Genomic DNA, 24,605 nt, shown 5'->3' on the forward strand with positions numbered 1-24,605 from the left:
AATTTGATCCCAATCTAAAATATCAACATGGTATTCTCAATGTGAGGCCATTGCATCGAATCATAATCCTACTCATAAACGTTCAAACTGTACTGCAATCTCAAAAATTGAAAGAAAAGAAACGGTAAAGTGGAACCTTAAGAGGGCAGTTTCGAGATTTCAGGGGAGAAAATCTTTAAAGAGTATTCATTGTGAATGATGATCACGCGCATATCGTCTTCCTAGCTTAGCTGTATTATAGTATAGTCTTCTCGGCTTCGCGCTCTTTTCTTTCTTTCCAATTTGGTTACTTTCGCCGCTGCAACTCCTTGTTTCAACGGAGCTCTCTGCCGGTTTTCACCGGCGAACAAGGTATCGAAATCAATCTTGATCCTCTCTCTGTATTTGAGTTCTTCTTTACTCTGTTTCTTCTTCTTAATCATCGATTCCTTTTCGATTACGTCACAGATTTTGCCTAATCTGTGTGAAAAAAAGGATCTTTTCTTGCCCTGGTTATGGATCCTTTCTACTCTATAATGAAGGGAACTAAGTCTCGCGGCGCATTTAGTAAGAAAAGTTTGTCTGGTGGTGATGGTGGGAGTAACAGTAAGAAAGATCACACTAAAACGCCCAGTAGAACGGCGGAAGTTTTTCCCAATTATATTGCAAAGAGAACTAGGTCTCATTCTGTATTTATTAACGGAACTGCTTCCATTGGAGAGAATACGAGGCCTTTGAAGGGATGTAACAGCAGTAGGAAGAGAAAGGGGCTTGCAGGAGATGGAGGCAATGATTGGTCTTCTCCAGGTTTAGGGTATGGGGGACGTAAATCGAATAGAAATAATGATGAACCTGTTATTGTTGTTCTTGATGGCGATGATGATGATGAAGAATGTAGAGGTCGGGGTGGTGCTGAAGAGAGAGCTTCCGATTCTGATAATTTAGAGAATTCCGACCTGGGGAGGAAAGAGGATTCAGGATTACTTGGCGTGAAGGATGATAATGTAGTTCAAACTAACATCCATTTAGAAGAAGAAGAAACAGAGGGAGATAGTGATAGGAAGGGAGCTGTTGCTGTTGCTCCATATAATTGCATATCAAGGAGGACTCGATCAAAGATACAAGTCCATAAGGGGGATGTTGAGAAGTTTGTTTTTACTGATATAGATGAGACCCAGACATCTTGTGATGGCAGTGGCAAGAACGATGATGCTGTTGATGAGGATTTGGGAATAAATAAGTCCCACAAAGAGCCATCAAGTTCTTCCACTGAAGAAGAAGACGAGGAAAACAACGCTGATGCCAAGATTGCAAGTAGCAAGAATGATTATTCTTGCCAATCATCCACTGATGACAGTGAAATGGATGACGACTCTGAAGATGAGGATTTTGGAATAGATAAGTCCGATGGAGAGCCATCAAGTTCTTCCAGTGTAGATGAAGACAAGGAAGGCACCTCTGATTCTGAAATTGCTAGGGAAAGAACTGTTGTTGGAAAGGGGCAAGAGAGATTCGTAGGGTCTCGAATGACAAAGTCTGGGTGTCAAAACGGCAGTAATATTGATTCTGTTGTTCCCATTGTTTTGGATGAATCCCAATCCTCTGGTGATGACATTGATGATTGTAGTGATGAGAATTATGGAAAGAACGACTCCCCTATAAAGGAGACAACTTCTTACAGGGAAGATGTTGAGGAAGAGAAGCATATAAGTGTGGTGTCTCAGACAAAAAGAAGGAGATATTCTGGGTTAGATATTCTGATACCTTCTGACATTGAGGAGGGCACTTCCCATTCAGTTGGTTGGGGAAATTGTGTAGCACAGCGGACTCGATCACGTACTGGTTCAAGCTCAGAGAACAAGCAGAAGAAGCTCGGAACTTTGAGTCATCCAATTTGTTTTGATGTGGAGGAGGATAACTCTTATACTGAGAATGATGAGGATGAGAATGAGGATGATGGAAACTGCAGCATTGATGAAAACGACAGAGATGGTGGTATTGGGGAAGCGGTTGCACATAATGGCACTGATGATAACATCAACAGCCATGATGGTGCTCAAATTGAAGATAGGGGGAAAAAGGAAGAGGATGTTGGAAAGTCCACAAAGAGAAAGCGTGTCCGTGCACCAAAAGATGTTGATCAGATTTTCAGAGCTATGATAAATTCCATTTGGGATAAAGAGGAAGGGGAAGTGCTTTTGGAAAATTTAACTTCTAAATATAACATTCCCAAACAAACAGAGGTTGAGACGAAGCTTCCATTAAAGTTCAATTTTGGAATTGAGAAGCCTGTAGCAAAGGAGAAATCAGATTATGACAAAGAACTGGATCGGCTGTGGGCGGAGTTTGATTTTGCTCTTAATTCCAGTGAGATTGGTTCCTTTGGTTCTTCTCTGGTAAGTTTAGCATAAACAGAAAGCTAACAAAACCCAAACTTCTAGCTTGACAAATTCAATTATTTTATTTATTTTTTTTGAAAAATCCATCCTTTAACATTTCTATGTTGTAGTATGCCCAATAATTTATTTATAATCATGGACCAAAAATTTTCTGCTGTTACAAGTATATATATGATTAGATCAGTCTTACCACATCAGAGATGTCAACAATGACTAGTTTAAACAATTTAGATTTTGCCTATAATAGTTGTTCCTTATTCAAAGGAGTCCATTCATAGTTGTCATGGCGACTATTTGACCCAAGGCGTAGGGGTAGGGATTCTGAGACCTATTCAACTGGCTCGAATTCTGGCCTTGGATGTCCTAGTTGGGACCCACTTGCAATGCAAGTAGTCAATCTCTCTAAATGAGAGCCACAGTTACGTTGAGATGGAGGTTCAAAGCTTTATCATTTTGTAAAGATATATTTTTTTTACAATCTATTTACTGCTACCATGCTGGCTGGGCTTCTCAAAATTAATAATTAAAAAGCCTTAAGATTGCAACTTTGTACTTAAAATTAAGTAGAATGGGTTCAGGTTAGGAGGGTTTTATAGGGCTTCGCATTCAGTTAGGTGGTTGAACCTGAAAAGAACAAAGTAGTACATCATCTATTTTGGATATTTGGGAGTTGAGATTTCAGGTTGGCTATGGGCTATGGAGTATGGACATGTTTATTTTGGTGCTGAAATTGGGTTTAGGTTCAGGAAAAATAATTGGGATTAAGGTATCTAAACGAATTATGGAATTACAACAACAACAACTCAGCCTTATCCCAACTTAATGGGGTTGGCTACATGGATCCAAGAAGAGACAAACTATCAAAAATATAAAAGTAAAGGAAGTGGCATTCAACATTGACACAAACTCTAGGGCATCGACCCTTTTCAACTACATACTGCTTCTTAATTGCCCAACATTCTGCTCTTGGTCTTGAAAAATGAGTGTAAAACAACATCACAACATCATGGTCCAACTATATGGGGTCGACCACATGGATCTTTACTCTCCAATCTGCTCTATTTGAAGTCATACCAGGAACAAGGCCTAAGCTAAGCATGTCTTTCTTCACCATTTCTCCAATGGTTATCTTAGGTCTGCCCCTGGCCCTTTTGGTTCCCTCAATCTGAATCAGGTCACTCCTCCAAACTGGGGCATCCAGAGGCCTTCGTTGAACATAGCCAAACCACCTCAAATGACTCTCTAAGTTTGTCATGGATCGGAGCTACACCCAACCCAACTCTAATATGGCCATTCCTTACTTTATTCTTCCTAGTTTTCCCACACATCCATCTCAACATCCTCATCTCAGTAACACCAAGTTTATCTATATGCCACTTCTTCACAGCCCAGCATTCTGCACCGTACATCATAGCTGGTCTAATGACAGCCCTATAGAATTTTCCTTTAAGCTTTAAAGGGATACGTCGATCACATAGAACTCCGGATGCACCTCTCCACTTCATCCACCCTATTTTAATCCTCTTGGTAACATCGTCTTCTATGTTGCCCTCATTTACGATTGATCCCAAATATCTGAAGTGCTCACTTTGCGGGATCTCCCTCTCACCAATATTCACCACCTCATTTTCCATCTCAGAGTTGCTGAAGTGCACACTATATATTCGGTCTTAGTTCTAGTTATCTTTAGACCTTTTGATTCCAAAGTTGATCTCTATAGTTCCAATTTGGTGTTAATCCCTGCTTTTGTCTCATCTACCAATACAATATCATCTGCAAAGATCATAAACCATGAGACCTCATCTTGTATGCCTCTGGTTAAGTCATCCATGATAAGTGCGAACAGATAAGGGCTTAAGGCTGATCCCTGGTATAACATTGAGATAAGGAATTTACTTCCTTGGCCCCCTGCATTCTAACGCTAGTTACCACATCAGCATACATATCTTTAATAACGTCTATGTATTTACATGACACTCTTCTCTTCTCTAGAATATTTCAGATTAACTCTCTAGGGACTCTATTGTAGGCTTTTTCTAGGTCTATAAAGACCATATGGAGTTCCTTCTTGCCCTCTCTATATCTTTTCATGAGTCTTCTAGTAGGAAAGTTGCCTCCATCGAGGATCTTCCTGGTATAAACCCAAATTGGTTTTTCGAAATAGTTGTCTCCTTTTTCAGGTGGGTTTCAATAACTCTCTCCCAAAGCTTCATTGTATGACTCATTAACTTTATGCCTCTGTAGTATTACAATTCTGAATATCTCCTTTGTTTTTATAAATTGGGACCAGAATGCTTCTTCTCCATTCATCTGGCATTTTCCTAGTGGTCATAATCTTGTTGAACAACTTGGTTAGCCACGAAAGACCACAAAATCCTACAATCTTCCATACCTCAGTTGGGATCTCGTCTAGGCCTGGAGCCTTGCCTAATTTCATCCCTCTTATCGCTTCTTTAACTTCATGTATCCTTAATTCCTTATTTAGCGTATATATCTACGCGAAGTATCCTTATGAATAATATCGCTTTCCGCAGCCCTACCAAAGGAGTCTCCACTAAGAAGCCCGTAGAAGTACTCTTTCCACCTCTCCTCAATGTCCTCATCTTTTATTAGTACTCTACCATCCTCACTTTGAATACATCTAACATGGTCTAAATCTCGGATCCTCCTTTCTCTCACTTTAGCTATCTTATAAATAGGTTTTTCCCCATCCTTCAAATTCAGATTATTATAGAAATCATCATATTTCTTCGCCGCTTTCTCCACAATCATTTTAGCTTTGTTTCTGGCTAGTTTGTATCTCATTAGATCCTCTACCTCTTTAGACCTTTGCCATGTTTTAAAACAAGCAAAGATTGTACACATGTTAGATCCTAACAGAATTATGGAATTAACAACTATTAAGAGATATAGAGCTGAAAGAAGTGAGAATATGTACACATGGAAATCTTGTTATTTAAGTAAAAACAGAAATAAAGAAGAAGAGATTTAGGAGATTAGATTGCAGGAGCAAAAAGAGAAAGAGGGAAGCTTAAAGTGATTTTTGGGAGAAGTGAAAGAGAAGGCATGCAGGGATTAGGGTTGTTAACAAGTAAGGCTCTGAATAGAATGGTGAAACATAGTCCATGTCTTCCATCCCATTTAGTTGGGATAAGGTTTAGTTGAGTTGAGCTGAGTTGAAATAACAAGATCAATTAAGATATGAGTAGATCATATTCCTTCCTGAGGCAAGCAGAACTTGTTCTTTTCAGTTTCATATCTCCAGTAATCTTCTTTTCAATAATTAATTCGACTCAAAACATTGGGTCACAGACCTAGTTATAGACTTCTAAATTACTTGGTAAACAATGAAGAAATCCTACTCTAATTACACTCATTTTCTCTGTTTAATGCTCTGGTAACTAGTACATGTATCTAGGATACCAAATTGTCACGGTTTTTAGGTGATTCTAGGCATTGGAGGAGGAAAAAAATTAAGGTGACACTAACAATGGGCCAAGGATTCAAACAAGGAACTAAATCTTAGTCGAAACTAACTGAAATCTCCGAGTTGTCTCAGTTTCGGGCCTGCCGAAATGAAACCCAGGGTCGAAGGTTTCGACCCTGGGTTTCAACCTAGGGAGGCCCAGGGCCGAAACCTCAGAACAAGATCTGGCACATCTTGGTTTCGGGCCTGACCGAAGCCAGGTCCAAACCCGAGATCTCGATCCTTGGATACAAATGAAAGATGCTAGGATGGAACTTTATTAAGCAAGGTTTTAAGTATCCCACCATATCCGCTGATACTAACTGATACGTATCATATCTTAGGTACTGATATGATACCTAAAAAAATTGTTATTAGTACATGTAATAAACCTCATCCTTTATACATAATCAATTGAATGCACTTGTCTCGTTGTACTTTGTTCTCCTTTTATTCATAATATTTTTTACAGTTTACTTATTTATAGTGTTTTATACTTCAAAACTGTATTTTGTATATATCCTGACCATTTCCTTACATTTCTTGAGCATTTTCATACGTATCTTTAGCGTATCTTGCATCTCTCCCATACAGGAGGATATATCTCTTAAAATCACCCTTCTGATACGATACCTGATTCCGATACTTTAAACCTTGCTCTTAAGGCCCAAGTTCAAGTCCTTTTGGAGGCCCACAATAAGCCCATGTTGAGGCCCAAGTTGTCCAAACTACTTAATGACAAATTCTAAATAAAAGTGCATATGAATTATCAAGATTCTATCCTTCTTTGCTTAATACCGTGGGTATCTAGTACAGCTGTACAGGATCACAAATTATAATATTTTTCAGCTGTCCACCAATGGCCAGAGGCCCAGAGGATACTAATGGAGGAGGCTTAAAATGGAGCTCACAGAAGGCCCAAGTCCATGTCCTTTTGGAGGCCCACCATTTAGGAATAAGCCCATGTTGAGGCCCAATGCCCCCTTGCCATTGCTTTGGCTCGCCTTGGTTCCATGACAACTATGGTTATAATGAGATTTTGATCTTCTTATAAGATTGCATTTGAGAACTTGGTAGCACCTTGGTGCTCCGAGGCTGTGGTCAGGCTTTTATTAAATCATATTGCTGCTGTCTTGCATCAGCTACTGCTTATTACATAACACTGCCGGTGTTTTATATCAGATATTTTTCAGATTTGTTTTCTGTTTCATTGATCTGAGATATATTCCTTTTTCCTGTTTAGCCTTGGTTGTCAATTCTCTATTGAACTTCCCTGAGTTCTTTACCTGAGGCTATTAATAGTTGCTTTTCTTGAACCAGAATATTTATTGATCCAGAATCCTTTCAATCTGCTTAATTTTTGGTCTCTACTTCTTATCCAATCACTATTTTATTAGTTTCAATAACTATATCTGTGATTACTTGCTGGTTTATTGTTAATACTGGTAAAGAAATTGTTCCTTTTGAAAGCACAACCTAGCCAGCTGCCTCTTGTAGAGGTGAGATAAATTTTGGCAATGCCAGCTGGGTAATGTATCATCTCCTAATTGGCTAATACATTAGTATATAATATGTTATAACATAATAAAAAAAGGCATACCCAGTGCACGAGGCTCCCACCACTGCGGGGTCTGGGGAGGGTCATAATGTACGCAGCCTTACCCCTGCTTTCACAGGGAGGCTGTTTCCAAACTCGAACCCGTGACCTTTTTTTGTCACGATGGAGCAACCTTAACCGTTGCACCAAGGCCTGCCCTCTTAATATATTATAACATAATATAGTATATTATTATAGTAAATTATATATATTGTGTTGTATATATAATATTAGATCAACAACAACAACTCAGCCTTATACCAACTAAATGGGGTCGGCTACATGGATTCTTGCCCTCCAATCTCCTCTATTTGAGGTCATACTTGCTACAAGGCCTAAACTATGCATGTCTTTCCTCACCACTTCTGCTAAGGCCATCTTAGGTCTACCCCTAGCTCTTTTAATTCCTTCAATCTGAATCAAATCACTCCTCCGTACTGGAGCATCCAAAGGCCTCCGTTGAACATGGTCATGCCACCTCAAACGACTTTCTCGTAGCTTATTATGTATCAGAACTACTCCTAAACCAGCTCTAATATGATCATTCTTTTCTTTATCCTTCCTAGTTCCACTCATCCATCTCAACTTCCTCATCTCCGCTACATTGAGTTTATCTATATGATGCTTCTTAACTGCCCAACACTCAACACCATACATCATAGCTGGTCGTATGACTATCCTATAAAAATTTCCTTTAAAGTTTTAAAGGAATTCACCGATCACACAACACTCTAGAGCACCTCTCCACTTCATCTGTCCTATTTTAATTCTCAATGAAACATCATTCTCTATATCACCTTCTTTATTTATGATTGAGCCAAGATACTTAAAATAATCACTTTACGGAATATCTCTCTCTCTTTCTCATCAATTTTCACCACTTAATTATCCGTCCTAGTGTAACTAAAGTTACACACCATATACTCCGCCTTCGTTCTACTTATCTTAAAACCTTTTGATTCTAAGGTTGATCTCCACAACTCTAACTTGGTGTTAATCCCTGCTTTTGTCTCATCCACCAAAACAATATCATTAGCAAACAACATACACCAATGAACCTCATCTTGAATGTCTCTAGTTAAATCATCCATGATAAATGCAAACAAATAAGGGCTTAAAGCTGATCCTTGATGTAACCCAATTTTAATTGGGAGTTCACTACCTTTGCCCCTCCCCCACAGTTCTTACACTTGTCACTGCGCCATTATACATATCTTTAATTATGTCCCCATATTTACTTGAAACACTTTTCTAGTAGGGATTCTGTCATAAGCTTTTTCTAGGTCAATAAAGACCATATGAAGATCCTTCTTGCAATTTCTAAATCTTTCCATAAGTCTCCGAAGTAGGTAAATAGCTTCCGTTGTGGATCTTCCTTGCATAAAACCAAATTGGTTCTCTATAGTCTATAATAGTAGCTTCTTGTCTCAAATGGGTTTCAATAACCCTCTCCCATAATTTCATAGTATGATTCATTAGTTTTATGCCTCTATAGTTATTGCAACTATGAATTAAAAAAAAAAAAGGGCGTACCCAGTGCACGAGGCTCCGCCATTATTGCAACTCTGACTATCCCCTTTATTGTTGTAAATCAGAACCACGATGCTTCTCTTCCATTCATCTGGCATTTTCCTTGTACTCATAAAGAGCATACCCAGTGCACAAGGCTCCCGCCACTGCGGGGTCTGGGGAGGGTTATAATGTACGCAGCCTTACCTCTGCGAAGCAGAGAGGCTGTTTCCTTACCCTTATACTCATAATCTTATTAAATAGCTTGGTTAGTCAAGATAAACCACAGATTCCTAAGCTCTTCCACACTTCTATTGGGATCTCATCTGGACCTTGTGCCTTGCCTACTTTCATTCTCCTTAAAGTTTCTTTTACTTCAGACACCCTAATTCTTCGTATATATCTACGACATGTGGTGTCTTTATGGATAATGTAGTCTTCCAGAACACTATTACTCGAAGTGTGTTCATTTAGTAGGTTGTAGAAATAACCTTCCCATCTCTTCTTAATGTCCCCATCCTTTACTAGTACTTTACCATCTTCATTTTTAATACATCTAACATGGCCAAGATCTCTACTCTTGCTTTCCCTCACTTTAGCTATTTTATAAATAGCTTTTTCCCCTTCCTTTGTGTTCAGATTGTTATAAAGGCCTTCATATTTCTTCGCCCCTTGCTTTTCCTACAATCTTCTTAGCTTCATTTTTTTGCAAATTTATACCTTTGTAGATCCTCTACATCCTTAGTTCTTTGCCATGTCTTAAAATTAGCTTTCTTAATCTAAATGGTTGTTTGAACATCGTCATCCCACCTCCAAGTCTCTCTAGAAGAATGAAATTTTTCCTTTTGACTTGCCTAGGACAGCTTTAGCAACCTTCTTAATACAAGTAGTCATCTCATTTAACATCGTATTAGTGTCTCCCTCAAAGTCCCACTTTCCTTGTTTGACCACTTCATTAATAAATGATTTCAAAGTATCTCCGTTTAAGCTCCACCACCTTACCCTAGGGCAAATAAGCTCACAGGACAATATTAGATATATTATATAATGTATAATATAAAAAGGAAGGCTGTTGTTGTATATAAATATATTATTATATTATATAATAAACATACTATATTATTTTAATATATTATATTATTTGAAGTTGTAAGGGGTGGGAAGATGCAAAGTGAAGACTTATTATAAAAATCTTTGTTCTTACCATGTTACCCTTACTTAATAACCAATTTAGCACATGTTCATTAAACATCCAACGGACAAATAACTGTAAACAGTTTATGCCAATAAATCATATACACCTCTTCGCCTCTTTATGAATTTATTGGTATATTGATTTATATTAATGAGAAATAGGGGTCATAAATCATACCAAACGCCTCTAGTTATGTTTTATGTCTCAGATAAACATGAATATTAACTATACCAAAGAGAGCCTTCATAGCAACCCTAATCTATTTATTTTTTACTTTCCTTTGTCATCATGGACTGTTAATCCTATCCTGCATCAATAAGCTTCTTTTGGATGCTTACAGGAAAGTAAGTGTTCATGCCCTATTCAGATCATCACCGTACCACTCTCAGTGGGTTCAGAAAACAACAATGAGTCGTTATAGATTTATATGATGTGTTGCTGATCACCGTCCTTCGTATCCCTTCTTTACAGAGCTCTTTTTTGTGCTTGGTAAAGTTCTTGTGATGCTTACTGTCTTGCTTTCATTGATGATGGAACCAATCTGTGGGCTTCTTGGGCTGAATACCCATCACAATCTGGAAAGAGCTATTACCCGTCATTCGATTAACCAAACTGTTGTGCAAAAAATAGTCACTTGTACTATACTGTTCAATTGTGTAGAATAAGCACCAATTAATTGCACAATCTCCTTTTGATGACCTTCATGTGTCAAGTCAATTGGGATGGAAATTCTTCCTTAGTTATTGCCTTGATGTATGCCAAAAATTGCTCATGAACTTTTCCTCCCTATCCAAGAAAATAGTGAATGCCCAAGTGGCAGCCCTTTTGAATGGACCACCTATTAAATGAAGAGTGTAGAAATGTTAACTGCATGGATTTTACATGTATGAAGTGTGCCATTCTAGAAAATTGATCGATAACCACATTATATGGAATCTTTTCCTTGCAATATTCTAGGAAAACTAGGTACAAACCTATATTCGGTCTTGCCGCAGTGGATGTTGTATCTCCCTCTAGCATGCAGTTCCAGAATGCTGGGTAGGTGCAATATAGTACCCTTGAATAGGTAAGCATCATGAATAAAGAAGTCCAGATAAGTTGCTCTCTATGCCATTAAAAGATCAGAATGAATATTGCTAAAATCTTTTAAGAAGAGTAGTATTTCATACATAACTTGAAGCCAGTAACTGGGCAGCAATGGTGCCATGGTGTTAATTATATTCACTACCAATCTAATTGCTACAGCCATTATGTTCTCATTTCCTCCATTGTGTTTAATCAGAGATGTACTTCTCCGAGAATGAGATAAATTTGGTTCACTGGTGGCTCTACTTATTCTGAGAGTTGTGAGTTGTACTTATTCTGTGTGGGGTAACAGTGCTTCACTTCATTGAGTTGGGTTTTTGGGTCCATTATATGTATAGGTGTTAGCTGAACCGAGAATGGGAGAATGGCTTGAAATGATCAATGAGATCAGTCAAGCTCTCTATTTATAATAATAAAAGAGATTACAAGGGGAAACACTATTCACGACACTGTTCACGTACTGTTCACATGAACAGTGTCACAACCCTAATTACATTTCTATCATAAATACATAAATAAAGAATAAATAAAACACCCAAAAGACCAGAATACCCCCATGGTATTCTGGTGTACATATTCCAACACTCCCCCTCAAGCTGGAGTATACAAATAAGTAAAGAAGCTCCAGCTTGAACTAATAAGAAAAAAAAATGCTAACACTCCAACATTCTAACACGCCCCCTCAAGTTGGCGCATATACGGCACTAATGCCCAACTTGAACAAAATAGGGAGTAACAGAGTTGTAGCAAATTCCATTCCAGCTTGACACATAGACGGATGAATGAAGCTCCCAAATAAATCTTCAAGAACTTGAAATAATTGATCTTCAAAACCTAGGTAGACTTGATCAACAAAGTTTTCACCAATCTTCAATAGCTGTCCAGTGATGAATCTCAGAGTGTCATAGTGACGTAAAATCTTGAATTGAAAAACTAGCACAGCAAGCAGCGGAAACAACTGAATCAACCCAACTATAAATCCTCAAATAGGCACTGTAATCCTCAAATAGGCAGGCAACAACCAAATATCTTCAATACTCTCAATACTTCAATCTCCCCCTTACAGCAAACTCAACCCAATAACAAAGAATACCCAATGGCAATGGTGGAGAAACACTAATCTTCTATGTTTTGCACCAATGTTCCTGCACGTTCTGCATTCTGCAGTGTCTACAGGTGTATTTTACATAATCCCCCCCCCTTACCTGTAGTAGTACACGTGGACAAATAACAAAGATGATGTAAGAAATAGGGCAAAAGTATGATGTTCTAGAATATTTCCAAAGGTGCTATGGATAATTAAAAAAGAACGAATGGCAAATTAGAGTATACCATAAACTTTCAAAGTGGTTATGGGTAAATGCCAAAGGTATGATATGGGAGATGGGTAAGTGAAAAAGGCAGTGGGACAAAGAATCATGGAGAAAAAACAATGCAACATAGCAATTTTCGACCTTCTTCAATCGATCAAACAAACTTCTTGGATGGAAACTCCTGCATGGGAGAAACACCAAACTCCAATTTGCAGATCTAATAAGAAAACAGATCTGATTTGAAGCAAGGAAAGGCTCCAATCTTCAAGGCTTGAGCAATCTTCAAACAAGGAAGAACCAGTGTGCAAAACTCCAATCTATAAACTCCCATATGCTGAATAGAACTGATAAAGATATCTGGGCAGAATTGATGTAATAAGCTTCTAGAAAAACTTGGACCAGATCTAAATTAGAGAACAATGCTCGGATCAAGTTCTCAAAGTAAGCTGGATATGAACCAGTAGAAAAGCTTCACACAACTGAATAGATTCATAGTCGCAACCAATAACCATGAACACACTGTTGTTATCCCAAATAAACTGATCTCCAAGGTAGTAGATTCAACTCTTCAACAATGTAAAAGAACTTCGATCTCCAATAGTAGGATACTCAGTTTCAAAACCAGGGCAGCAGTAGTCCTCATAAAGGTAGTAGTAACAAGTTAACCAGTCATGCTTACAGAAGCCAATCAACAGAACCAGTAAGGGATGTAGTAAAGCTCAATAGAACCAGCAAGTAGAAGACAATAACTCAGCAGATCCAATAGGAATTGATGCAGCCAGTCACAGAGGAACCAAATAAATATAGGTTGATAGTTGGAGAAATCAATCATAAGAAAGAAACCTGAATTTGTTAAAAAAATACTCCAAGGATAATGCTGAAATTTGGGTCGAACACTCCTCCGGTATGTATAAGACACCCCTCAAAAAATCAGCTTGATAGTACAGCCCTAACCCTAAGGAGGGTTTTGGAAAACCCTGAAATTGAGATCGATATAGGGAAAGGGGGCTTCAATTGCTGATGTAGACTTGCAATAGATGCTGATTAGTACTGCTTGAATGGGACCTCCAATGCAAACAACCAATCTCCAGTTAGAATGAGACTTGGTCTTCAAGAGAGAGAGACACCAAAAAATTTGCAGAAAAGTAGGGCAGCAGCTATCGCAGTAAATAGATCTTCTTCAAGCCATGAATTGATGAATTAGAGTGTCTCTTTCAATGTTAGAACCACCTCCAAAGCACTATAGCAGCTCATCCCTATCCCAAAAAATCGATTTGTGTCAAGGTTTTGGAAAACCCTAAAAAGTAGAGATCGGTAGGGGTAGGGATCTTCAAAACAACTTGAAAAGGTGCAATATTGAGGTCAAGTGGTCCTTGTATTGGAGGAAAACAACCCACAAAAAATCAGCATCAACTGAAAGGAGGAATCCTAAAATCGATTGGAGTCAGGGTTTTGAAAAACCCTAAAAAGGTGAGATCAATTGGGTGAACCAAGCTGGAAAAGAAAAGAGAGTGTAGTAGATAGAAGAGGTAGATAGGTGCTGGAAAAGAAAGCAGAGGGAGCTCCAACAATGGAGGATCAGCCTTCATGTGAGGAATCTGATCTTCAAAATTCTGGAAAGCTCCAATATCGCAGGTATGGTTCCAGCAGTATCGATTAGAATTTAGGTTATGAAAAAAAAATAGATTGGGAGGAGGGTAGCAACTAAATCATTGGATTAGGTGTTTCCTCATTAGTGCTGCCCCCTTATAAGGATGAGAAGAGGAAAAAGCAGAAGAAGGAGAAGCCGAGAGACAGAGAGAGAGAAAGGTGGGAGAAGGTGATGGAAGAAAAGAAGGTTTTTTTCTAACCTAGATCAGAGAATTGGCTCTGATGCCATGTTAGCAGAACCGAGAATGGGAGAATGGCTTGAAATGATCAATGAGATCAGTCAAGCTCTCTATTTATAATAATAAAAGAGATTACAAGGGGAAACACTATTCACGACACTGTTCACATACTGTTCACATGAACAGTGTCACAACCCTAATTACATTTCTACCCTTGCTCATAAATACATAAATAAAGAATAAATAAAACACCCAAAAGACCAGAATACCCCCATGGTATTCTGGTGTACATATTCCAACAATAGGGGTAAAATTGTAATTGTGTGGGGATTAGGTTTTTAAGGGTTTTCTAAATATTCTCTTTGTGGAAAAACCCTAGAGACAAGCAAGGTTAGATCACATTGAGGTGGAGAGTGGTGTAGAGAGTTTTTTCTGTGTAGTTGTCTTGGGTGGATGTAGGCTTCCTAGATTGCATCTGTTGGGGGCAAATGCGCAACCACAAGGAAGAAACCAAGCAAACAATCACTCACAAACCGAGAATTTTTAACGTGGTTCGACACGAATTCCTACATCCACCTGAGAGAACCAGAGATTTTTCACTATGCCAAAAAAAACTCTATTAGTGAGAGAATCAGACATCTAACTTATGTCCCAGATGATTTTCCTAGGTTGAATCCATTGATTTAGGTCTCCTTATTGGTGCATGCCATACCTGAATGTTTAATTTGTACATCATGGACCGAAAGAGAGTCTGCTACATAGTTGTCAAGGCTCCTTGACGACCCAAGGCGTTGGAGGGCCACCCCTAGGTGCCCGCCCAGCTGTCGCCTAAGTGCTCTAGTATTTTTTTTATGTATTCATTTATCTGGTATAGCAATAATATAATTATGCTTACAGCATTACATCACCAACAATACAAGTTGAATCTGTGCACTAATTTGCCACTATATTTAAATCATTACAACATTACAGCAACAACATTATGTTAGAAACAGCATTATTTTTGGGTGGGGGAACTTAAGTAAACAAGAGAAGTGAACTATTGAAGCGATTTCTTTCTTATTTAGAAACAACATTATTAGAGGAAAAATAGTATAAGTAAAATGACTGCCCAAAGAGCTAAGCGTCCCAAGGTGCACGCCATGTTAAGTTAGAATAAGGCGGGAGACCGCCCAAAACTTGGAATCCCGCCTGGACGCGTAGGCCACGCCTTGACAACTATGTTCTGCTGCTTGTCTTCCATTATCAGTTGTCATATTTATTTAGGTAACTTAATTGTTTTCCTTATTAACTTCTGGTGGTCATCTTCTGTACAGCTGGAAGCTGCCTGGGTGAATCTTTTTTGCAGACAATAGGTCATTGACAGTTGTACTATAGCTTTAACTGTTAAGCACAAAATATTTTAACCTTTGTATTTCTCATTCCTTTTGTTGTCCTTCTGTGACAGTGTTCTTTTTATGTTTGAATTGTTTGGTCTCTCTATTTTAGTATATATTCTTATTGTCAAACTTTGTTAAATTCTAAAATTGGTTCTTTCCCATGATATAATGAATTGATATCTAGGTGCTCTAGCATAATGGTCTGATGATGTCTGCAGGTTGACGATGGAGACACCAATATACCTGACACTGAAACCGATCCAGCTACTCTTTGCAGTCAAGGGAAGCATCAGCTCATCCTTGATGAGAACATTGGAATCCGATGTAGAATTTGCTCTTTCGTGAAGCTCGAGCTTAAATTTATATTACCGACATGGGTAAGTTATGACATTTAATTATCAGATTGGCCCTTTTTCATTATTTTCCTGTGACAAAAAGGAGGGTAAGACTGTAACTGTATGAAATGTTGTAAGTTTGGTCTTTTTTTATGCAATGATGTTTTTCTGATGTTTATATGGTATAATAAGGCTGTGTTTGGTATGCATTCCTGGAATGCATTTTAGGTTGAGAACACATTCTGAGACCCCTTCCCCCCCCCCCCCCCCAAAAAAAAAAAAAAAATTCATGGATGTGGTGGAGTCCTAATCACCAAACTATTAATGACCAGGAAACCAAGGCATAACCAGGATAGCAGGACGTTAATTGTACCAGATTTGAGAGGAAAATTAGAACTCAAAATCTGCTTATCAGATTTAAGTCAAACCTTGGTCGAGTGTAGGATATTAGTAGTAGAAAAACTCCTCAAAGTTACAGTCAATTCTGATGGCTGGATTAAAAGTTATGAGGGGCTCTCAAAATTAGAAGGTAGGAGTCCAAATTAGCAACTATGGGTTATAGCCAAAATCCAACCTCTGGATTAGGCTGAAACTAATATCGAAAGAAGCCTAAGGCCATGGTTGAAACATACCCAAAAGTAATCCCTGGTTACTGGTTGGATGTTAAGGAATCCACCCTTGAATGTTGCTGCCCCAAAAGACCCAGAACAGATGTGCCGCAGGTAAGACTTTGTCTCCAAATTTCAGGCCATTAAAGGGATATAATGGAACAAATAATGAGGGCGGGCCTTGGTGCAATGGTTAAGGTTGCTCCATTGTGATCAAGTGGTCTGCGTACATTATGACCCTCCCCAGACCCCGCAGTGGCAAGAGCCTCATGCACTGGGTACACCCTTTTAATCGAACAAATAACAGAACCGTATCAGCACTTCAATAACCTTATTTAGATGGTCTCAAGACTCTCCAGTGAATCTCAGTAACAGTCAAACAAAATAGAAACAAGGAGATGGTGGTAGAGACGAAGATGGAATAAGAAGGATACGTAAGTATCTCACCTACCGTAGAGAAGGTATCCCACCTATCTCCACAAAGGCCTCTCACCCTGCCTGTCTCTCACAGGCTCACAGCAGCTGCATCTCACCGGTTTCAAAGCCAAGCTTTCTCTTTTTCAAACTCAAATTGTTGGAGCTGTAACAGCCCTTCTCTTGTATTAATAGAATAAAAAACCTCCCTCTTGTATGGGAATACTGATTACAATAAAATTAGAAATATCCTAATCTATGATTGCATCTCAAATAGCAATTGAATACAAAATAGAATCTATCTAATAACTACTTAACAAGAATGAAAACTAAATAAAGTAGAAAGTAAAAGATTGTTATGGGAATACTGATTACAATAAAATTAGAAATATCCTAATCTATGATTGCATCTCAAATAGCAATTGAATACAAAATAGAATCTAGCTGATAACTACTTAACAAGAATGAAAACTAAATAAAGTAGAAAGTAAAAGATTGTCTCCTAAAGTCCAATAAAATCGTCTGGAAGATTCCACACACTCAAGCCAATATCTGTTCCAGAAAATATCTCCATGCAAATCCAGAATGGGACCTACAAATCTGTTATAATATTCTTCAAACTCTTCTCCACACGCGGGCTTTATGGGCCTCACAAATCTGACTCAGAATCTCTTCTGGTCGATTACATAATAGGCGTGGATATCTGGGCTAAATATTATCATAATATGGGCCTGAACACCCATGAAGTGATGTGTAGAAAAAGCTTGGGCTGGGCTTTGTCCATCAGTCTACATCAGGATGTTAGAGCATGAGAACTTTCTGGAACATGCCATGTAGGCCATTCCGCATTCTGGCTGAGAACGAGAATAGCCCATTCCAAACTGCATCCTCATTCTATGTTAGGGATGCATTCTACATTCTGAGAATACATATCAAACACAATCTAAGTGTCTTATAAAGTTACATTTAACTGTTTAGATTTGATTCTGAATTGAAGGGAAGGGATTACTTTAACCAGGTAAGTTAGCAGATATACATGCTTATGCATTTTCATCTCTCTCTCTCTCTCCAATCCTGGGAAAATTGAGCATGTAGAATGAACCATGTACAAGTCAATGCAATCTTTAGATGATGCGATTAGCTGGGAGATAATAATGCTAGTTTGGAAGGCCTTCTTGTGTGATCTCCCCAATTGTGCCATGTGGAAGGGTGATATGGCAATTCTGACCTGTGGATAGGTAGGGGATGGTCTGGATTGGCCATGTGTTCAATCTCAGACCAAATTCAGTGAAATTTTTTAAAGTACAGGTCATCCGGCCCACATATTGGCATTTTCCCTTGTGTTTTAAGCCGTCCATTTGGTTTCAACGTTTTTAAAAAAAAATTTATTTTCTTAGTGGGTTTTCAAAGTTTTATTTTGCCAATGGTCAACTCCATTTGAGCTGAAACTTGAAATTTGAGTGTGGGACCCTAGGCCCTACCTGACCTCATAGTTTGCCCTCCCCCATCCGATCTGCCATGGGGCAGATAATTAGGCTGTATGAAGCCTTCCTAAGTGGGCCGTCTAAAGAATCAGTCTTCTTTTAATTCATTACTTATCAAATAGTTTAGGTCAATATGACTCCACATTGTAAATCTTCAAGCTTTCACCTCCTACCTAACTCCCTCTTCTGTTTGGGACAAACTTAGGAGTAGTTTTTTGCATACGACTCTTTCATTTATTTGTGTATTAACCACACCTACGACTCTTTCATTTACTTGTGTATGTTTTGCATGTTATAGGGAAGACGCCCTTCGGAGAGATCACACCAGCAAATCTTTTCTGATAAAGGGAATGCCCATATGTTGGATGAGCTTGACTTTCGAGATGATGTTGGTGCTTCCCACTATTCACATATTTTTGCTGAAGGCACTGTGTGGGACATCATTCCTGGCCTCAGAAAGAGAATGTATCCACACCAGTGTGAAGGTTTTGAGTTTATGTGGAAAAACTTAGCGGGGGGCATTGAACTTGAGATGTTGAATAAGTCCAGAAGTTCTGATGGTGTGGGTGGGTGTGTAATTTCACATGCCCCGGGAACAGGGAAGACCCTCTTAACCATAGTCTTTCTCATGACATACATGAAAGTGTACCCAGACTGCCGACCAGTGATTATTGCTCCGACCAGCATTCTCCTCACTTGGGAGGAAGAGTTCAAGAAGTGGAAAATTGACATTCCATTCCATAATCTGAATAAGAGTGAGATCTCTGGGAAAGAAATTCCAATTGTCCTTGGCTTGGCGCAGCGGTACGGAAGTGTCAACCAGAAACGCATGTTGAAGTTGTATTCCTGGTCAACACAGATGAGCATCTTAGGGATTAGTTATCGTCTCTTTGGGGAACTCGTTGGACAAGGATCTGCCAAAGGAGGTAAGAAAAGACAAAAGATTCTACTAGACACTCTAAGTAAGGAGATCAGGAAGATCCTTCTTGAGAAACCGGGACTTTTGATTCTTGATGAAGGGCATACACCCCGTAACAATCGTACTGGCATTTGGAAGGCTCTATCCAAAATTGAAACTGAGAGACGCATAATCCTTTCAGGAACTCCATTTCAGAATAATTTTCAAGAGCTCTACAACATCTTGTGCTTGGTGAGGCCAAAGTTTACTGATGTGATCCCGTCAAAAGGGAAATGGTCATCTCTGACCAGTTCTATTGGAAAAAATTCTGATGATGGGCTACAGAAACTTAGAGGTATGCTTGATCCCTTTGTGCATGTTCATAGAGGTACAATACTCAAAGACAATCTTCCTGGGCTGAGGAACTGGACGATTTATTTACGTCCAACCACTTTGCAAAAGCAACTCCTTGATACAATTAAAAGAGTACCGAATACATTTGAGCTAGAACATCAGTTGGCTTTAGTTTCAGTCCATCCTTCTTTGTTGATGAACATCAAGGATCCTTTGTTTGGAAAGAACGATTTAAACAGGAGACTCGACCTCAATGATGGAGTGAAAACACGGTTCCTCATGGAACTCATCCAGCTTATTAAGCCAACAAAAGAGAGGGTTTTGGTTTTCAGTCAGTACATTGAACCATTGAAGTTCCTAAAGAAACAACTTTCGTACTTTGGTTGGGTTGAAGGCAAGGAGGTATTGCAGATGGATGGAGAAGATAATTCAAACCAGAAGCAGTCCTCCATCAATCGCTTCAATGACCCGGCAAGCGACGCAAGGATATTGCTTGCATCAACAAAGGCTTGTTCAGAGGGTATACATTTGATTGGAGCTTCAAGGGTTGTCCTACTTGATACTGTCTGGAATCCATCTGTTGAGAAGCAGGCCATAAGCCGAGCATATAGACTTGGGCAGAAGAGATTTGTATACACATATCATCTCATTACATTCGGGACAAAGGAGGAGGACAAGTATGAAAAACAGGTTGAGAAGGAGAAGATATCAAAGTTGGTTTTTTCTTCAAGGCGCATGCATGGTGAGAGGATAAATGTTTCATCAAGAGTCCCTGACGATAATATCTTAGGAGAGATGGTTCAAAACAGCAAGCTTAAAAATATATTCGAAATGATTTTCCAACGGGAGTAATTGAATTTATTTAGAGACATTGTATAAGCAGATCTCAAACAGATATTTATGAGAAATTCTGTTAGATCCTTATTCATTGACATCTGAAAATGAAGTCCAGCTGTAACGGGGCCTAGAAGTCAAGAGGCCTCAGAAAATTTTCTTATAGTCAACTTCCAACTGTTCAGAATGGTAAGTTCTCCATTAACTATGTTTGTTTTATTAGCCCTTGACTAATTGATAAGTTTGTCTAAAGAATATTGACAGTAACTACTGCTGAAGAAAAGTTTCAGAACAATTGATTCCTCTGCAACTGCAAGTTTTATTCTTCAATAGCCCCCCAGGATATCAGTCAGGTCACCAATACCACCCTCAGCTTATTTAGTGATTTGGTCTCCTTTTTTTTCTTGGGGGGGTGGGGGTGGTGGGGGTGGTTTAGTTTGGGGAATTATTTATAGCTTTATTAATTCAAAGAAGCAACAAATGTAGTACTACACCTTCCCAAGAGGGAGACAGACTCAGAGCCAACATAAATCTGAAAAGATTACAAGTTTACAACACCCAACCAGAAAACAAACTGAATAACTCAAAAGGGTTGTATACCTTTTCCAGAACACATTCTAGGATGCATAACCTCCTGTTTCCAAGTAATCAGCCACCTCATTAGCACTTCTCACATTCCATTGGAATATGACCATAAGTAGTTCTGTGGGAGACAATATGCCACACAGGGTTCTGTGATATAATGAGCTCTTAACATAACTTCTCATCAATCCTATAGCTGTGGCTGAAAGATCCTCTATTATATAGCATAGAAATATCCCTTGGTGGTCAACAGCTCCATCCCATCTCTAAAGCTTCAATTTTGCTCTCATACAGCCACCTTCTCTTATTGGGCCAGAAAAGACCCAATAACCTAATGTCCCACATAACCCCTCCAATTCCCAAAAAGTGCAAGTTCCCTAAGGAACATTCATCATATTCAATTTAACTACTTACACTGGTGAATTTGCAATAATAATACATATCCTATCCATTACCTCCTTTAAAAATCTTTTTTTTTTTCAGGTTTTCCAGTGTCCAGCAGGGACATTCTTGATATCCACTTCTGCCCAATTAGCAAACCTGACTTTGATTTTGTCTATCATCTCTATATAATTTTTTTTTGGATGGGAGCTGGGGGCAGGATCTTGCAATAGCATGGAATTTGTGTCTTCCCAAATGCATCATGGAATAGTGATCAATCAATTTCCATAAAATTTCGCCCTCTTGCCAAAATGGCCAAAATGCTAAAACCAAGAGCTTCTTCACATCGTCACGAAACATCCAAGATATCTGAAACCAGGTTCAAGAAATGGATCCCAACTTGTTTTCCAGTGGAGGAATAGGGGAATAGATGGTCAACTAATATTGTTTGTCATCGATTCCATCTCACTAAATGTATTAAATATAATTACATATAGATGTTATGGTCCTGGAAAGCTAATCATACTCATTCTTTGCCCTAAAATCTCCTATGTAGAGGTCTGGATTTTAGAATATTGGACACAGCCATCCAAAAGAAGGGGGGGTGGGGGGTGGGCCCCTCAATTTTTTATTTTTGCTACATATATGTGATATAGAGGACAGCCACAGGATAGTAGGATACCCCAAATTTGACATAGAATACAATAGTGACCTTCAAGGATCTAGGTCATCGGACCCAGTAGCCAAATGAAGTAGTTAGGTAGGCTAAAGTTCAAAAATATAGCTGCTGTTTCAAAGTAAGAGTCCTGGGAGCACTAGAAGTTTTGACTGGTCTTATGATACAATTAAAATAGGGTTTTGGTGGGTGGTTGGTTGATTGAGAAGTAGACTTATGAAGTTTTGATGAAATAGGATGGAAGTTTTGTAGCTAGCATGGATATGATTATGGAACAGAAAATAGAAATTATGGCCTTATAGGTTAGCAATCCAATGGTGGTTGATGGGTCAGTATGTAAAGGCTAGGGTTGACAGAAGCAGGTTATGAGGCTGGCGTAAAGGGGATTCGATGATGAAATAATGGTGGGAGATGATTTGTGACTGGAATAAGCTGATGCATCCCAAAGAAGAAAAAAAATGTGGAAAGAATAAGGAGAGAATCAGAAGAGATGCATATATAAAAAAGAAGAAGCAGGAGAGATAATAACAAGGAATTCTCAGGGTTTGAAGAATTCCACTTTCAAAAAGGTCTTGTAGATCCACACAATAGTAGCATGAAGCTTGAGAGGAAAATCAGTTCAGTTCATTCATTGATAAGTCTGTACTGGGTCCAGTTCTATATCTACTTTGCTTGCCAAGACACTTAGACACAAAGATCAAGTACTAGCATGTAGCTTAATACGTACGGCACAGCTAGTCTGGATGCTCTGGAACCCTGAAAATAACTCTGTCCAACCCACTAAAAGCCCATAAAACTTAAAAACCAAATTAGGTCCAAGCCCCATAAACCACATATAACTAACTAGGTACTGCCATCGCTATGCATGACCTAATTTGAGTGAACATAATTTTTTCAACTTGGCTAACCTATTGTAAAACTGTTGTAACTCCCTTCAAATGTGTATCTTTTGTTGTGTATATATGGTATTATACATGCGGTGGGGCTAATGAAGGGTGACTGACCCTCAAATTTCCCACCTGAACTATTTTTTCTTTGTTCTTTCACTTATTTTTGGGTAAATCCACCTCAACTGTGTATGTTTTTTGTGATGCAATATGAGCGTATGTGCAGCTATTCAGCATGATCAGCTCTAGTTTATTGTCTTTTTCCTTTTTTGTATTTTGCAAAATGCCTTGGTGACTTTGTCTACCTTGATGCTAGCTGAAGACACAAAAGTGAAGTGCTTCTGAAAATCAGAGGAAAACCCGGTGTTATTTATTGCTTTCTTTTTTTTATTTCAGGTAGCCATTTCTGTTGAAGTTCTTGTAGAGTTTTGCAGAGCTGGTTGCTTTTTCATAATACAAATTTTAGCTAGTTGGTTTTCTACTTATTTCAAAGGATAAGTTTCCCTTCTATCACTTGTTCAATCCTTTCTAGTGTTATTTGTAAAAATGCTAGTAGAGGCACACATGCGTCTCTCCTCTTGCATAAATTGGTTCATAGTTTCCTCTGTGGTGTCACTTTGTTCCATAATTTCTGGCTGTGAGCATTATTGTCCTTGAAACTTCCTTCTTGCATAGTTTGGATTGCAGGCTGCAACTCTCCTACATGAAGCCTGAATCGCTAGTAATCGACATCAGCCTACAGCAGTGGACTCATTTGGACCATCTATAATGGTCATGTCAATTTTATTAAGTTATTCAGTAGTTCCTTTTGGCTATCATCTTGTTCTGGCCAATCTCAATATAGGTCATTCTAGGTTCTTTGTTTCGTTAATTTTTTACAGTGAGCATTATTGTCCTTGAAACTTCCATCTTGTACAGTTTGGATTGCAGGCTGCAACTTGCCTTCATAAAGCTGGAATCGCTAGTAATCACCGGTCAACCATACAACATTGGACTCCTTTGGACCACTTATAGTGGCCATATTAATTTTATTAAGTTATTCAATAATTCTTTTTGGCTATCATGTTGTTCTGGGTGATCTCAATATAGGTCATTCTAAGTTCATTGTTCCATAAATCTGATAGTGGGCATTATTGTCCTTGAAACTCCCATTTTGCAGTTCGGATTGCATGTTTCAACTTACCTGATGAAGCTTGAATCGCTAGTAATCGCTGTTCATCAATTTTATTAAGGAATATCTTTTGATTATATTCTTGATCTGGCTTATCTCAATATAGGTCATTCAAGGTTCCTTTTCACAAAGAAAATTATTTGATTTTATCTTCCCTATTAAATAAGAAGTCCTCTTAACTAATCCCCCCCCCCCCCCTTTTCCTCCTCCTCCTCCTCTCTCTCTCTCT

The 24,605-nt window shown here is 38.6% G+C and overlaps 1 protein-coding gene across 1 annotated transcript; it reads left to right on the plus strand.

Moving 5' to 3' along the window:
* The first annotated feature begins 451 nt into the window (after positions 1-451).
* Positions 452-20,884, plus strand: LOC122648681 (SNF2 domain-containing protein CLASSY 3-like). The gene is made up of 3 exons (XM_043841901.1): positions 452-2,375; positions 15,971-16,129; positions 18,892-20,884. The coding sequence occupies exons 1-3, from the start codon at positions 495-497 to the stop codon at positions 20,695-20,697; spliced, it is 3,846 nt and encodes a 1,281-aa protein (XP_043697836.1). The 5' UTR covers positions 452-494; the 3' UTR covers positions 20,698-20,884.
* Positions 20,885-24,605: the final 3,721 nt, after the last annotated feature.

The sequence above is a fragment of the Telopea speciosissima genome, chromosome 1 (genome assembly GCF_018873765.1).
Source record: "Telopea speciosissima isolate NSW1024214 ecotype Mountain lineage chromosome 1, Tspe_v1, whole genome shotgun sequence".
Classification (NCBI taxonomy): domain Eukaryota; kingdom Viridiplantae; phylum Streptophyta; class Magnoliopsida; order Proteales; family Proteaceae; genus Telopea; species Telopea speciosissima.